Here is a 15,795-nt window from a genome sequence, read left to right on the forward strand (position 1 = left end):
TTGCATTATGAGAAGAAAAATAATATATTAGAAATGTTGAAGAGCAACTGACAAATTTCTAAAAAAGTAAAAAGAAAAAAACAACAGATCTAATTACCTAATAATGTTCCTGCTTTTATTACTTTTTTCTATATCTGGCCCATTGTCCATATCACAGTTGTTCTCAACATTTGAAAAAGAGGCCAGCCTTTCAAGTTTTACGTAACAGCCATTTCTCAGTTTTTCATCATTAAACTGAGCTAAGTATTTCATATCAAACTTTTCTTGCTGACCATATTTATTAATCTCTGCACTATTCAAAGAACTCTCTGAGTCACTATCACTGCAAGATGGAAGACCTCGAAGACCATGTTTCTTTTTCTTCAATGTATTTTTATCTGCAGGCACTTTTAAATTACTAGGATGATTCCTCAATGATAATCTTTTGCGCTTCTTTCTTTTTTTCCTTTGTGCTTCTTCATCAGAAAGGTTCGTGCTATCACTTTCTGAGTTGTCTTCAGAACTAACCTCTAGTAACTTTTCTTTTGATTTTAATGCAATATTTGAAAACTTATTTTCTTTGTCTGATTCTACAGCATCTACATGAGGATCACGCAGAGGACTACTCTGCAGCTTGCCATCAGCGTTCACACATATATCAGGGCGACTGATGTTTTCCTCTACCTTAACAAGGATGCTTTCCATTAGGTCAATCAACTCGGTGCTTAACTGTTCCTGGACGTCATAACCCAGAGTGTCAATTTTACCATTACTGGTCTTCTCCGTAGTTTGCAATTCTACATCAAACAAATCAGGCTGGCAATTATCTATAGTACTGTCTTCATGGAGTTTCGTATCAGCCTCCAAATCAAGCATTTCAGTTGACGCATCGGAATGCACACAGCAATCCATATTGTCTTTCTGACGAGCATTTGTGACGGCCTCTAAATCGAGTATTTCAGTAGACATTTGTGAAATGGCACCTGAATTTTTCTCAAAGAGGTTTCCACGTTCATTTTCAACTGTAATAGCACTCTCATCCTCATATTTACTTTTCTGTTCACCACAGTCTGATTTCTGTGGTGATATTTTGTTGTCATTTGATTGCAAGACAGAATCATTTACAGTTTTTAATGCTGTTTCATCTGACTGAGAATATGTATTATGTACTACAGTGTTGTTTTGGTCTTCTTCTACTTCCATTTTACCTTCTTTGCAAGGTGTGCTTGTACCTAGCAACATGTTGGGCATCAACGGAGAGCACTGTTCTCTATCAGATCCTTCATGGTCGCTGTGGACAGGTTTTGGACTGCCAATTTCCTTTTCTGAAAGTGTAGTTTTAGAGCAAGCTGAAGGTTTATCGGCCAATATCCGGCAGTCAGCATTTACATGAAATTTTCTTGTATTATCCTGAGCATGCTTGTTTCTGTTTTTCATTGCCAAGTCCTTCCTCCACTGGCTGTACAAAGTTCTTGTATTAGTTTTAGCTTTCTCAAGATTTTTGACTGAAAGTTCTGCAAGCAGTTGTATTTTTTCTACAGTTTTATCTACATCTAACAGTTCTTTAAAATTTTTCTTATTTACTTTTCTCTTGAGTATTTTCTTTGCCTGATCCGATATTATTTCCCCAGTGCTTACAAAGTCTTTCAGCTGTTCAGCAAGCAATCTACAGATTTCTCTTGTGTTTTCTCTTTCTAAGGCATAAGATTCTTGGGAAATGTCATTGTCCTCATCCGAAGATCTTCTCCCTCTTCCCACTTTTACGTTATGTTTGCAATCCGTTTTGTCAGGTGTCTTATGTTTTCCTTTGTATTCATGGTTGTCTGTTTCACATATATCCTCACCTTCATTGTCAGATTTGGTACCAGTTTTTTTGTTTTCAGAAGAACACAGTAACTTGCTGGATGCTGTGGTACTGTCATCTGATCCTGAATCAATGTCTATAACTTCTGTTGCATCTGTTTTAGTTCTCATATTATGAGGACGCATTGAAGTTTTCTGTAAAAAGAACAATAAATCAAACAAAAGATCAATATGCTTCAGTCAGTTCAAAACACTTAACATGAAATCACATGAAACATCTTTGACTGAGGAGGGGAGGCAGGGACTACAGAGCCCAAATATTCGTAGAACAGCCATTTACTACCACAAAATTCTAGATAGCAGTAGAGCACAATTATATGTATGCTAGAGGGAAAGGATCATCCAATGCCAAATAATTATGCCTGGATCTAAACATTTCTTGTAATTATGAAATTTCTTGGAGAGATGAGAGCACCTAGTGCAATGAGTATTGTATCAAAATTCATAAAATCTTGTGCCATTTGAACTACTTAAATAGTGCACAAACTATCAAGGACATAGTTTAACTATTTAGTGAAGCAGCCAAAAACTTTTATATCCTTAATGGTGTGCTTCTTGGCTATGTTCATTTTATACATAAAATGGAGACGACGACTTACTTGAATACCTGGAAGCCCTCAAACTGAGAAATCCTTTTGTGTCTCATTGCAAAATTTTGAAAGTCTCAACTTAAGGAACTCATAAGAGCCAAGTATTGCACGTTGAAAGCTAAGGATGTGTAGAATTACATGTAAGATGCATAGGCAACTACAGACTCTTGAGGATGATTTCAGATGGAACCAATTCACACAGAATAGAGAGAGAGAGAGAGAGAGAGAGAGAGAGAGAGAGAGAGAGAGAGAGAGAGAGAGAGAGAACACTTCAACAACTGATCATCTTAAAAGTGGAATACCGTTATCCAATAAATGTTTAACAATAATTTTTATTGCAACTTTTACTCAATGAATTTTATTAAAAAATTCTCATTTTTACAATGTTCATCACAGTCTTTGTGTGTGTGTGTGTGTGTGTGTGTGTGTGTGTGTGTGTGTGTGAATTCATATCTAATTTAAATACCTAACAGTGTGTTTGAAGTTTTTGGAAAATTCTGATATAGTTGCTCTGTTCATAATTATATTTTATCATTTACAAATATTATTTGTCAGATCTGTAACCATTTTAATATAAAATTCCCTATACAGATGGTGTCATCCAGAGTTTCTTTCTTTTCTGGCTGGACACTAAGTCTTGACCAACTCTACTGCTATCTATCTATCGCTTGCACCTTTATACCGCGGTTGCGTAGGGGCGGTGTGGTTAGGTACGGATTTGGTAATGTTAATGTTAAGGGGTGGCCAGATGCCCTAGCTGCCACCAGCCCTTAACACCCCCCCCCCCCCCCCTTTTCCACGGGACACAGTAAGTGTATCCCAGTACCCCAGCTGTCTCTGTCTAGTGTATAAATGGAATAGTGCAAATGCGGTAAGATGTGCAGGATGTGGGGACCAGCCCAGTATTCACTTGGGGGGATGTGGGAAACCCCTAAAAACCACATCCTGGCTGGCTGGCACAACGGCCTGCATTGTTTTGTTAATCTGCCGGGCAGATTCGATCTGGGACTAGCATGCCTACCCGAGTCCAGGAAGCAGCCCATTAGTGCTCTCAGCTAACCTGGCGAGTCCAATTCTTCATCTGCACAACAAAAACTATAAAAAATTTACAGAGTTATGCCTGCTGTAAACAAACCAAATTCATTTAAACATTAAAGATATAATTGATGTAATGCTATATTTGACTGTATAAGCTCCGCTATATGGTAAGTAGCAACTACCCTTTTCATAATATTGTTATGTCTCATCCTGGATTTTCGACTGTTTAAGAATGCAAGAGTGTTTAGCGAGTGTCATTTTTTGTTTTAAATTAATATTGATTAGACAATTTTTTATTATCATGATTCTGTCTGGATAGCATATTGAGGCAGGCGGCAGCTGTGGTGTATTACTTCACAGCTCTGACTGAAACTGCTTCAACTGGATGCTGTGCATGCACGCAAGCAAACATACACACATGAAGAAAGTTAAGGTTTAATGATGAAGACTTTATAAACAGAGCAAAAGGTCAAACTGGGGAGGGATAGGGAAGGAAATCAGCTGTGTTGTTTCCTAAAGATCCATTCCATCATTACCCTTAGGAACCATTTCATTAGTTTGATTGATTTAGGGAAACAACAGACAGCCTACATCTGGATGGCTGGATGGGATCTGCAACTTGCTCCACCTAAATAAAGATCAAGGAGACCACCTTCTCGAAGTCTGTGTATGTCTACATGACTACTCTGCAATTCACACTCACGTACCTAGCAGAGAATTCATCAAATCAATATCATACTACTTTTCTACCGTTCCATTCTCTAGTAGTGTGCAGGAGAAATGGTATTAAAATGACCATTTCTTCCTTTGTAGGTGGGTATCAACAAAGTATTTTCACATTCTGAGGAGAACATTAAAGATTGAAATTTTATGAAAAGACCTTGCAGCAATGAAAAATGTCTTTTCTTTAATAATTGACACAGCAACTCACACATCGTATCTGTGACATTCTCTCACCTATTTTGCGATAATACATAAAGAGCTGCCTTTCTTAAAATTTTTTCGATGTCCTCCGTCAATCTAGCAGAGGATGGACAAGCACAGTGTAGGCAGTCTCTTTAGTAGACCTGTTGAATCTTCCAAGTGTTCAGCCAATAAAACAATCTTTGGTTTGCCTTGTCCATAACATTATCTACATAATCGTTCCAATTTAACTATCCACAATTGTAGTCCTTAAGTATTTAGTTGAACAGACAACCTTTAGATTTGTGTGATTGATCATGTAACTGTAATTTAAGGGATTCCTTTTAATATTCATGTGGACGACCTCACACATTTCATTATTTAGGGTCTATTACCACATTTTGCACCCTACAGGTATATTGTATAAATCATTTAGCAATTGGTTTTTATCTTCTGATGACTTCACTAAATGGTAAATGACAGCAACAATTGCAAATAATTTAAGATGGCTGCTCAGACTGTCTCCTAAATTTTCTTTGTACATTAAGAACAGCAAATGGCCTATAACACTTCCTCGGATACCCCAGGTATCACTTCTGTTTCACGACTCTCTGTCATTTACTATGAACCTTGGTACTTCTCAGAGGAAATCATGAATTCAGTCACACAGCTGGGATGATACTTGAGGTATGCAACTTGATTATTATAAGCCATTTGTAAGGAATGGTATCAAAAGTTTTTTGGAAATCCAGAAATATTGAACCAATTTGAAATCCACCTTCAATAGCACTCATTTCTCTGTAAAAATAAAGAGCTGGTTGTGTTTCACAAGAACGATATTTTCTGAATCTGTGCTGACTGTGTGTTACCTGATTGTTTTCCTTGATGTAATTCATCGTGTCTCAACACAGTATATGTTCCACAACTGGACCACAAAATGACATTAGTGACTTGGATCTATAATTCATTGGATTACTCCTACTTCCTTTCTTGGGCACTGTGCAACTCTTCAGTGTTTCGGTATGGATTTTTCGCTGAGCGAGCAATCGTTAATGACTGTTAAGTACAGAGCTATTACATCAGCATACTCTGAAAGACATCAAAGTGGTGTGCTGTCTGGAATGGAGGATGCACCTTCTTTAAGTGATTTAAGCTGCTTTGCTACATCAAGGATATCTACTTCTAAGTTACTCATGTTGGCAGCAGTTCCTGATTCAAAATCTGGAATACTTACTTTGTCTTATTTGGTGATGGAATTACAGAAACTGTATTTAGTCACTCTGTTGTAGTGGCACTGTCACTGGTAACATTACCTTCGCCATCGCACATTAAGGTATTGATTGTGTCTTGACACTGGTGTACTTCACTTATGATGAGACATTCTCAGGATTTTCTGCGAGATTTCAAGAGAGGGTTAAATTTTGTTTGTTAATCTCTGGGATTTTGTGTTCTCTTAAATTTGGCATACTGGTTTTATTACTTCTGCAACAGTGTTCTGACCTGTATTGTGTACCATGGTGAGTCAACAATGGATAATCCAGGATGGAATGTAACAACATTATGAAAAGTATAGTTGCTACTCAGCATATAGTGGAGATGATTAACCACAGGTAGATACAACAAAAAGACTGGTAAAAAATTGTGCTTTCGGCCATCAAGGTCTTCGTCGGAGATATAACACACACACACACACACACACACACACACACACACACACACACTCATGATAACGCAACTGACACACATGACTGTAGTCTCTGGCTGCTGAGGCCACACTGCGAGCAGCTGCGCATGATGGGAGACGCAACCGTATGGTCGGGGTAACATGGAGGCTGGGGTGGGGAGGGGAGAGAGAGGGATAGCAGGCTAATGCTGGGTGACGGTAAAGTGCTGCTTGTGGGAGCATACAGGGGTGAGGTGGGCAGAGAGTAGGGCAGCTAGGTGCAGTTAGGAGGTTAGATGGAGGTGGGGGTAATTATTGGGAAAGGAGGTAGGTAAAAAGACTGTGGGTGTGTTGTTGGAGTAGAGGACTGTGTAGTGCTAGAATGGAAACTGAAGTGCTAGAGGGAAAGGACAAAGAATAACGAAGGTTGAGGACACAAGGGGTATGGGAACATAGGATACATTTTAGGGAGATTTCCCACCTGCACAATTCAAAAAAGCTGGTGTTGGTGGGAAGGATCCAGATGGCTCAGGCTGTGAAGCAGTCACTGAAATGAAGACTGTCATGTTGGGCAGCATGATCAGTAATGGGATGGTCCAGTTGTTTCTTGGCTATAGTTTGTCAGTGGCCATTCATGCAAGCAGACAGCTTGTTGCTTACCATGCCCACGTAGAATACAGCACAATGGTTTCAGCTTAGCTTATAGTTCACATGGCTGGTTTTACAGGTAGTCCTGCCTTTGATGGGATAGGTGATACTTGTGACCAGACTGGAGTAGATGGTGGTGAGAAGAATTACCTACAAACGAATCCCGATTACGGCTAAGGGCACTAGCATGGCACCATCCTGTGCCTTCTAGAGGAATCCTTCAAAAACATCTAGAATTCTAAACCCCTACCTGCTTCAGATTCACTGATGACATCTTCATGATCTGGTTCAAGGGTTAGCACAACCTACCCACATTCCTCCAGAACATGAACACCTTCTCCCCCATTCACTTGACCTGGTCCTACTCAACCCAACAAGGCACCTTCCTCAGTGTTGACCTTCACCTCAAAGATGACTACATCAGTAACTCAGTCCACATCAAACCTACCATCCAGCAGAAATACCTCTACTTTGACAACTGTCACCCATTCCATGCCAAGAAGTGAAATCATCATATAGCCTAGCCACCCATGGCCGTTGCAGCTACAGTGATGAGCAGTCCCTCTCGAGATTCACCGAGGGTCTCACTGAGGCCTTCACAGACCTTAATTACCCTACCAACCTTGCATGAAAACAGATCTCCCCTGCCTTTGTCTCCAATCACCCACAACCTCACAAAGTCCCACCTTCAGGCCACAGAAGAGCATTCCCCTTGTGACTTAGTATCACCCAGATCTGTAGCAAGTGAATCACATTCTCTGCCAGGATTTAGACTACCTCTCGTCGTCCACTGAAATGAGGAATGTCCCTCCCCCTCCCACGGTAGTATTCCGCCACCCTTCGAACCTACACAATATCCTTGTCCATCCCTACACAGCTCCTGCTCCCAACCTCTTGCCTTATGGCCCATATCCCTGTAATAGATCTAGATGCAAGACCTGTCCCATACATCCTCCCACTGCCACCTACTCTAGTCCAGTCACAAGCGTCACCTATCCCATCAAAGGCATCACCTACTCCAATCTGGTCACAAGCGTAACCTATCCCACAAAAGGCAGAACAACCTGTGAAATCAGTCATGTGATCTATAAGCTAAGCTAAAACCATTGTGGTGCATTCTATGTGGGCATGACAACTACCTAGCTGTCTGTCCAGATGAATGGTCACCAACTGTGGCCAAAAAACAGCTGGACCACCCCACTGCTGAACACGCTGCCCAATGTAACAGTCTTCATTTCAATGACTGCTTCACAGCCTATACCATCTGGATCCTTTGCACCAACACAAGCTTTTCTGAGTTTCGCAGATGGGAACTGTCCCTGCAATATATCCTACATTCCAGAACACTCCCGGCCTTAACCTTTGTTAGTCTTTATTCTTACCCTCTAGTCCCTTCCCTCTTCCCATACCAGCACTCTGTAGTCTTCCTTTCCATCAACACAACCACAATCTTTTTACTTCTCTCTTTTCTGCTAGCTGCTCCTCCCATCCCCACCCCAATCTAACCTCCCGTCTGCACCTAGCTGCCCTACCCTCTCTCCACCCCATCTCTGTATGTTCCCACAAGATGCACTTTACCATCCCTCACTCCTAACTTGCTATCCTTTCCCCTCCCCATCCCAGCCTCCTCCCACCCCCACCACCTGGTTGCGTGTCCCATCACGTGCAGCTGCTTGCAGTGTGGCATCAGCAGCCATAGACTGCGCGGTTGTGTGTGTGTGTGTGTGTGTGTGTGTGTGTGTGTGTGTGTGTGTGTGTGTGGGCGCGCACGTGCATATGTTTTCTATCTCCAACGAAGGCCCTGTTGGCCAAAAGCTCATTGCTTCCTCACAGAATGGTAATGGAGTGATTCACAAGGAGTTTGTTGCTCATGTACAGACTGTCACAGGTGACTTTCACGCTGGAGTGCTCCGCTGTTTGAGAGACCGAGTTCAGCACGTCCGCCCGGCGATCAAGGGCGATTGGATTCTCCACCATGGCAATGCGCTCGCTGACACATCACGCACTGCCGCCGAAGTTTTGGTCAAGTTTAATGTGACAACACTGCCGCAGCCACCCTACAGTCCCAACTTGGCTCCAAGTGACTTTTTCCTCTTCCCCCGAATCAAGACAGGTCTAAAAGAGAAGCGATTTGACTCCATTGGTGGCATATTGCAGGCTTCGACGAGAGCCCTTTACAGCATGACGCCTGAGGCCTTCCAGAAGGGCTACGAGCAGTGGAAGACAAGCTGGCAGTGCTGTGTTGATGCTGAAGGATCCTCTTTTGAAGAATTTTTAGTCGCTGCACTTAAATGTCCAATAAATTTCTAGTTCTGAGTTAAGTCTTGAAACTTTCGAATCACATCCTGTTTGTTCATGTAAGTTTGCCTTTGAATGCACCTGTTTGTTTAATTGAAGCAGCCAACATATTTCTGCTGAGGAACAATTTAAAAACAGGGTTTCATATAAAACTATAGTCTGTACATTGTAATTCTTAGTAATCGCATTTCAAAAAATATCTTTGGTTTAAACTCATAAAATGCTTTCGAATTCTCAATCACCGAACAAACCTATGTGGTATCTTACACAACTCTAGCCTTGAATGGTTTGTGTGATCAAATTTCTGAGCTTTTTTCACCTGGATTAAATTAGGGTATGTCATCTCAAGTACAGATCAAATTACAGTCATCGTAATGAGCTGATGTCATGGTATGAAAGGGCAAATGAATTTTTAATATCGGGGTGTTACCAATGCTTTTCCACAGCCATTGTGCGATGTCCATGTTGAAGGCTCTTGCTAGGCATTACACACTGGCTGGGGACTACAGCTGAAATCATCAAGGAATGTCCTAACATGCCAAGAAGTGTGTCTATGACCCACGCACAGCAAACCATATTTTTATCAAAATATAAGAAATACAAGGCTGCAAAACTTCACGACTCACATATTTAAGGTGGTAAGATAGCATAAGGACCAACTTTAAGAGCTGCCAGTATTCTGTTTTTGAGCCCACATAAGATGATGACTATGAGACACGCCAGCACAGCAGAACTCCCTCATGGGCAACAACACTGTTCTATCTTCTATCCTCTGTTGCTGCAGCTAGGGTGAATACCCTCATGAGGTTATGCATCACAGCAATCGCATTACTTTGCATTGTGTCTAGACCTATAGCTTGCTGTTTCAAATTAATTTTTGCTGTGCATGAATGAAATTTATATTTTCAGATAGCTCAAAGTAATTCAAATGGCTCTGGGTACTATGGGACTTAATATCTGAGGTCATCAGTCCCTTAGAATTAGAACTACTTAAACCTAACTAACCTAAGGATATCACACACATCCATGCCCAAGGCAGGATTCGAACCTGCGACCGTAGCAGCTGCACAATTCCGGACTGAAGCACCTAGAACCGCTTGGCCACAACGGCCGGATTTTCAGATAGCTATTTTAGTCCAGCCATTCCCAAAATTAAAGGACTGTCGCTTGGTATTACTAGGGATAGGAAAATTTTGAGTAAACGGTAACACAACAAATAATGCAGAACTGGTGAGTTTCACAAAATTTTACAAAATCTGGCACTTTCCTCATGTTTAAGATGTAAGGATGTAGAGGCTTATCTCACTAGGGGTACGATAGATACTGCCTACAGGAAAACTGAAAAGACCTTTGGAGAAAAGATAACCACTTGTATGAATATCAAGAGCTCTCAGATGGAAACCCAGTTCTAGGCAAAGAAAAGAAAGCAGAATGATGAAAAGAGTATATAGAGGGTCTATACAAGGGTGATATACTTGAGGACAATATTCTGGAAATGGAAGAGGATATAGATGAAGATGAAATGGGAGATACGATACTGTGTGAAGAGTTTGACAGAGCACTGAAAGCCCTGAGTCGAAACGAGGCCCCAGGAGTAGACAACATTCCATTAGAACTACTGACAGCCTTGGGAGAGCCAGTCCTGACGAAACTGTACCATCTGATGAGCAAGATTGATGAGACAGGCGAAATACCCTCAGACTTCAAGAAGAATATAATAATTCCAATCCCAAAGAAAGCAGATGTTGACAGATGTGAAAATTACTGATCTATCAGTTTAATAAGTCACAGCTGCAAAATACTAATGTGAATTCTTTACAGACGAATGGAAAAACTGGTGGAAGCCGACCTCGGGGAAGATCAGTTTGGATTCCGTAGAAATGTTGGAACATGTGAGGCAATACTGACCTTACGACTTATCTTAGTATTGTTATAAAGGGTTATTAATAACATTATAATTAAAACTGTCTATACAAGGGCGATGTACTTGAGGACAATATTATAGAAATGGAAGAGATGTAGATGAAGATGAAATGGGAGATACGATACTGCGTAAAGATTTTGACAGAGCACTGAAAGACTTGAGCCGAAACAAGGATCCGGGGGTAGACTACATTCCATTACAACTACTGACTGCCTTGGGAGAGCCAGTCCTGACAATACTCTACCATCTGGTGAGCAAGATGTATGAGACAGGCGAAGTACCCTCAGACTTCAAGAAAGCAGGTGTTGACAGATGTGAAAATTACAGAACTATCAGTTCAATACGTCACAGCTGCAAAATACTAACTCAAATTGCTTACAGACAAATGGAAATACTGGTAGAAGCCGACCTCGGGGAAGATCAGTTTGGATTCCGTAGAAATGTTGGAACACGTGAGGCAATATTGACGCTACGACTTATCTTAGAAGAAATATAAGGAAAGGCAAACCTACGTTTCTAGCATTTGTAGACTTAGAGAAAGCTTTTGACAATGTTGACTGGAATACTCTCTTTCAAATTCTAAAGGTGGCAGGGGTAAAATACAGGGAGCGAAAGGCTATTTACAATTTGTACAGAAACCAGATGGCAGTTATGAGAGTCGACGGGCATGAAAGGGAGGCAGTGGTTGGGAAGGGAGTGAGACAAGGTTGTAGCCTCTCCCTGATGTTATTCAATCTGTATATTGAGCAAGCAGTAAAAGAAACAAAAGAAAAATTCAGAGTAGGTATTAAAATCCATGGAGAAGAATTAAAAACTTTGAGGTTCGCCGATGACTTTGTAATTCTGTCAGAGACAGCAAAGGACTTGGAAGAGCAGTTGAACGGAATGGACAGTGTCTTGAGAGGAGGATATAGATTAAGATCAACAAAAGCAAAACAAGGATAATGGAATGTAGTCGAATTAAGTCGGGTGATGCTGAGGGAAATAGTTTAGGAAATGAGACACTTACAGTAGTAAAGGAGTTTTGCTATTTGGGGAGCAAAATAACTGATGATGGTCGAAGTAGAGAGGATATAAAATGTAGACTGGCAATGGCAAGGAAAGCGTTTCTGAAGAAGAGAAATTTGTTAACATCGAGCATAGATTTAAGTGTCAGGAAGTCATATCTGAAAGTATTTGTATGGAGTGTAGCCATGTATGGAAGTGAAACATGGACGATAAATAGTTTGGACAAGAAGAGAATAGAAGCTTTCGAAATGTGGTGCTACAGAAGAATGCTTAAGATTAGGTGGGTAGATCACATAACTAATGAGGAAGTATTGAATAGAATTGGGGAGAAGAGGAGTATGTGGCACAACTTGACAAAAAGGAGGGGCCGGTTAGTAGGACATGTTCTGAGGCATCAAGGGATCACAAATTTAGCATTGGAGGGCTGCTTGGAGGGTAAAAATCGTAGAGGGAGACCAAGAGATGAATACACTAAGCAGATTCAGAAGGATGTGGGTTGCAGTAAGTACTGGGAGATGAAGAAGCTTGCACAGGATAGGGTAGCATGAAGAGCTGCATCAAACCAGTCTCAGGACTGAAGACCACAACAACAACAACATGTTTAAGATGTGAGAGTTCATTTTAGTGGCTACTAGTCGCTTCAGTTTAAGTTGCAGCACAGTACTGATAAGTTCAAGTTATCACTTTTGTAGGCAAAATACAGCTAAATCATTACAGATTTACTTTGGTATTAAAGATTGCATAAATGATGACTAAGCATGTGATACTCTCATATTACAAAAACCAGCTATTGGAAACTTTTTAATTAACTCCCTAATTACAATTACAATAAAATTTTACAAAATGAATTTCTATAAATGCATATTATAATATCAATTATACAACAGAAACTAAAAATGAAAATTATTGGCACTGCTGCTGCATCAAGAGTTTTTGGTGGGAGAGATTGTTGTTCTACATTTGTAGTGAGGCTAGCAGTACAAAACATGGCAGAGTAAGTAGAGCTGCTAGACATAGTACACATTAATGCCGTCTACAAATGTTGTGTGTGTAGATTAAATTGTGAATCAATAGAAGACTTACTTAATCTGATGTTGAAACTGATTTACACAGAATAGCAAAAAATCCAGGTAATTAAGGAATGCCTATAATCGACAATCTTATAAAACACCATCCAATAACGTAAGTACAATATATATTTCATTTGCATATACTGCAACAAACTTGTTATTGGAGAAAATTGCTATCTCACTAAAAATCTGTATAAATTCAGTAGTAGACTACAAAGAGGCCGAATGCATTACAAAAAGTGAAGTTGACCAATGTTGGTATATAAATGTTCCAAATGCAAGTGGAATTTTTAAATTTTCTGTTAAATGAATAAATTACCTACCCACAGAAATATTTTTAGAGTATCAAATATTGGAAATTTGACCAGACATATTGACTGAACGTTGTTTGGACTCCTTGTTTGGGGATGCATTGTCTACCAGTTCACACGAAATCAAAAAGATACTTTTTTGTCAGAGGAAAGTAATGGAGATGTATTTTGAGTTATCAAAAGTAAATGGGATCTCAACAATGAAAGCAGAAAGTTATTCTATATCTATTGTATGTAAGGAACCAGTTTGATGAAGACTGTTTAAATTCTGTAAACTGTCTAAAATTGATTGAAAATAACCTATTGGTACTGTGGTAATTGGTTTGTAGTGATTCATTTGGAGTGCTTGGGCCTGGTGAGAAAATTCGCAAATTTGACCTATAAAATAAATTTAAGAAAAGAGCTAATGAAGTACGTGAAACTATAATATGTTTGCTACTATCAAAAAGTTGCACAGTTTTAATTTGACAGTTGATTTAAGTGAGAGACTGGGCCTCAAACCAAGTAGTACTGTTGCTCATTTTCATTGCCTGAACTGTTATCTTTTTTTCATCATCTTTCCTGTTCATCTGTCAAAGTTATTTCTATCTAATAAGTTTCCTGTAATTTATGTCTATGGTCACAAACTTTTTTTGTTAACAGATTACCGGTTTCAGTCTATAATGACCATCATCAGATCTGCAGCAAACATGGGAAAACAAAAAATCACTCACAGATTGTCTACGGCTTAAAAACAATACATAGACTATAATGAAAAGTACTACTGACTAATATATGCATTTGTGCGCTTTAAGACTGAAGAGGCATACCAGTTTTATAAAAAAAATAGTCTCAATGTACTGCAGCCATAGCCATAGCACATTTGACTATGCCACTATGGCTGCAGTACCTTAGGATTTTGTTTTTTATAAAACAGGTATGCCTCTTCATCCTTAAAGCGCACAAATGCATATATTTGTCAGTAGTACTTTTCATTATGGACTATGTATTGTTTTTAAGCTGTGGACAATCTGTGAGTGTATTTATGTTTTCCCAATTTTGCTTTAGATCTGATGATGGTCATTATAGGATGAAACCGGTTATCTGTTAACAAAAAGTTTGTGACCATAGACGTAAATTAAAGCAAAGTTATTGTATATATGGATCACTGTTTTATTCGCGAAAATGTCCAGCTTGTTATTTCTATCTATTCCTTTCATCCTTTGTCTGATTGGTAGTTGTGGTAAGGAAATAAATTTTTATCATTTGGAGGTGACCTCACATTATTGAGATACTGAGATCTGAATAAATTTTTGCTTATCGCATGAAACTTGTTTTCAGTTTCTGGAGCTGAAAATACATTATGCTTTCTTAACCATTATGTTTCTAGTTCAGTTGACATAATATTTGTACTATGATTCTGTTTTGCAGTAGATTGACACTAAATCATACTAACAATAATGCTGTGCTGGAAAAAATGGTATGTATGTCAAATTAGTTATTGGGGAAACGTGAAGTCAGATTTCTTGTTTCTACAGTCAGTGGTTAAAGATCAGCCATACTGAAGAACAGAAGTGTTGTTGATCTTCGTGTTGGAGATAATGAGCTACACGAGATAACGTATGTCATGTAGAAGAGTTTTCATTAATTATCTCATGCATCCTTTAATTGTTAACCACTGGAAGAAGAAGAATGTTTTGTGTAAAGTCAGTTCACATAATGTTTTGAATATCTTGAGGGGGAAGCAGTGAGGTACGCTCTTGCCACAATCTCGATGTAGTAGTAATGATAAAAATTCACTAGTGATAAAACTGAAATACAGATATGTACTATGTTCATGATGGTGCACTTATGTAATTGAGTTGAAGCATTGAGGATTATGATGATGTCACGCTTTGAAGCACTAGCAGTAGCCATGTTTGCAGGCTGAACTATGGGAATTCAGGTCTGCCTATTATGCAAACAACTGTTGTTTATAAATGCCCAAACATTTCAGCATCTTTGTGCACTCATCAGTGGGTATTTTTATTGAGTTACGTAAAATGCAAACATTTTTAGGTAATAATTATTCTAGCAAAATTAGACTTACAAACAGTTTATGTCTGTTCAAGTTATTGCCTTATTTTTCTACATCACTGGGTTCTGTAGGAGCCTTTTTACATTACTGAATACTGGTAGCTTACCACATTTTCAAAGCACCAGTCCTCATCTGCATGCTGCTCTGTCATGGAAATACATATAGATATCCAACACCTATTTCTGAGAACTCCATTTGTAAGTCATACTTTTTCAACATTTATGTTGTTGCTGTTTGTCTAGGGCTCGCAGATGTTTTCATATCAGTTTCACACCAAATTTGAACTTTGTTTACTTTCTCTCTGCTTGTTTCTGTATGTGGATTCATCTTTCTGTTTAAATTTGTGGTATAGGGTGTGGCTGGATTTTAGTATTTAGAAATCTGTTTCTACTTTAGTAGGATGGTGGTTCTGGGCTATTAATTGGTCAGCAAATGTACTATGGG

At 39.4% G+C, this 15,795-nt stretch overlaps 1 protein-coding gene across 2 annotated transcripts in view; it reads right to left on the minus strand.

Moving 5' to 3' along the window:
* LOC126354093 (transcriptional regulator ATRX-like) overlaps positions 1-15,795 on the minus strand; it is a 479,559-nt gene that overhangs the window by 359,991 nt on the left and 103,773 nt on the right. For both annotated transcript variants that reach the window (XM_050003480.1, XM_050003481.1), the window contains exon 8: positions 98-1,977. In XM_050003480.1, the coding sequence (XP_049859437.1) occupies positions 98-1,977 (1,880 nt within the window). The remainder of the gene's footprint in view (positions 1-97; positions 1,978-15,795) is intronic.

This window comes from Schistocerca gregaria, chromosome 3, assembly GCF_023897955.1.
Source record: "Schistocerca gregaria isolate iqSchGreg1 chromosome 3, iqSchGreg1.2, whole genome shotgun sequence".
NCBI lineage: Eukaryota > Metazoa > Arthropoda > Insecta > Orthoptera > Acrididae > Schistocerca > Schistocerca gregaria.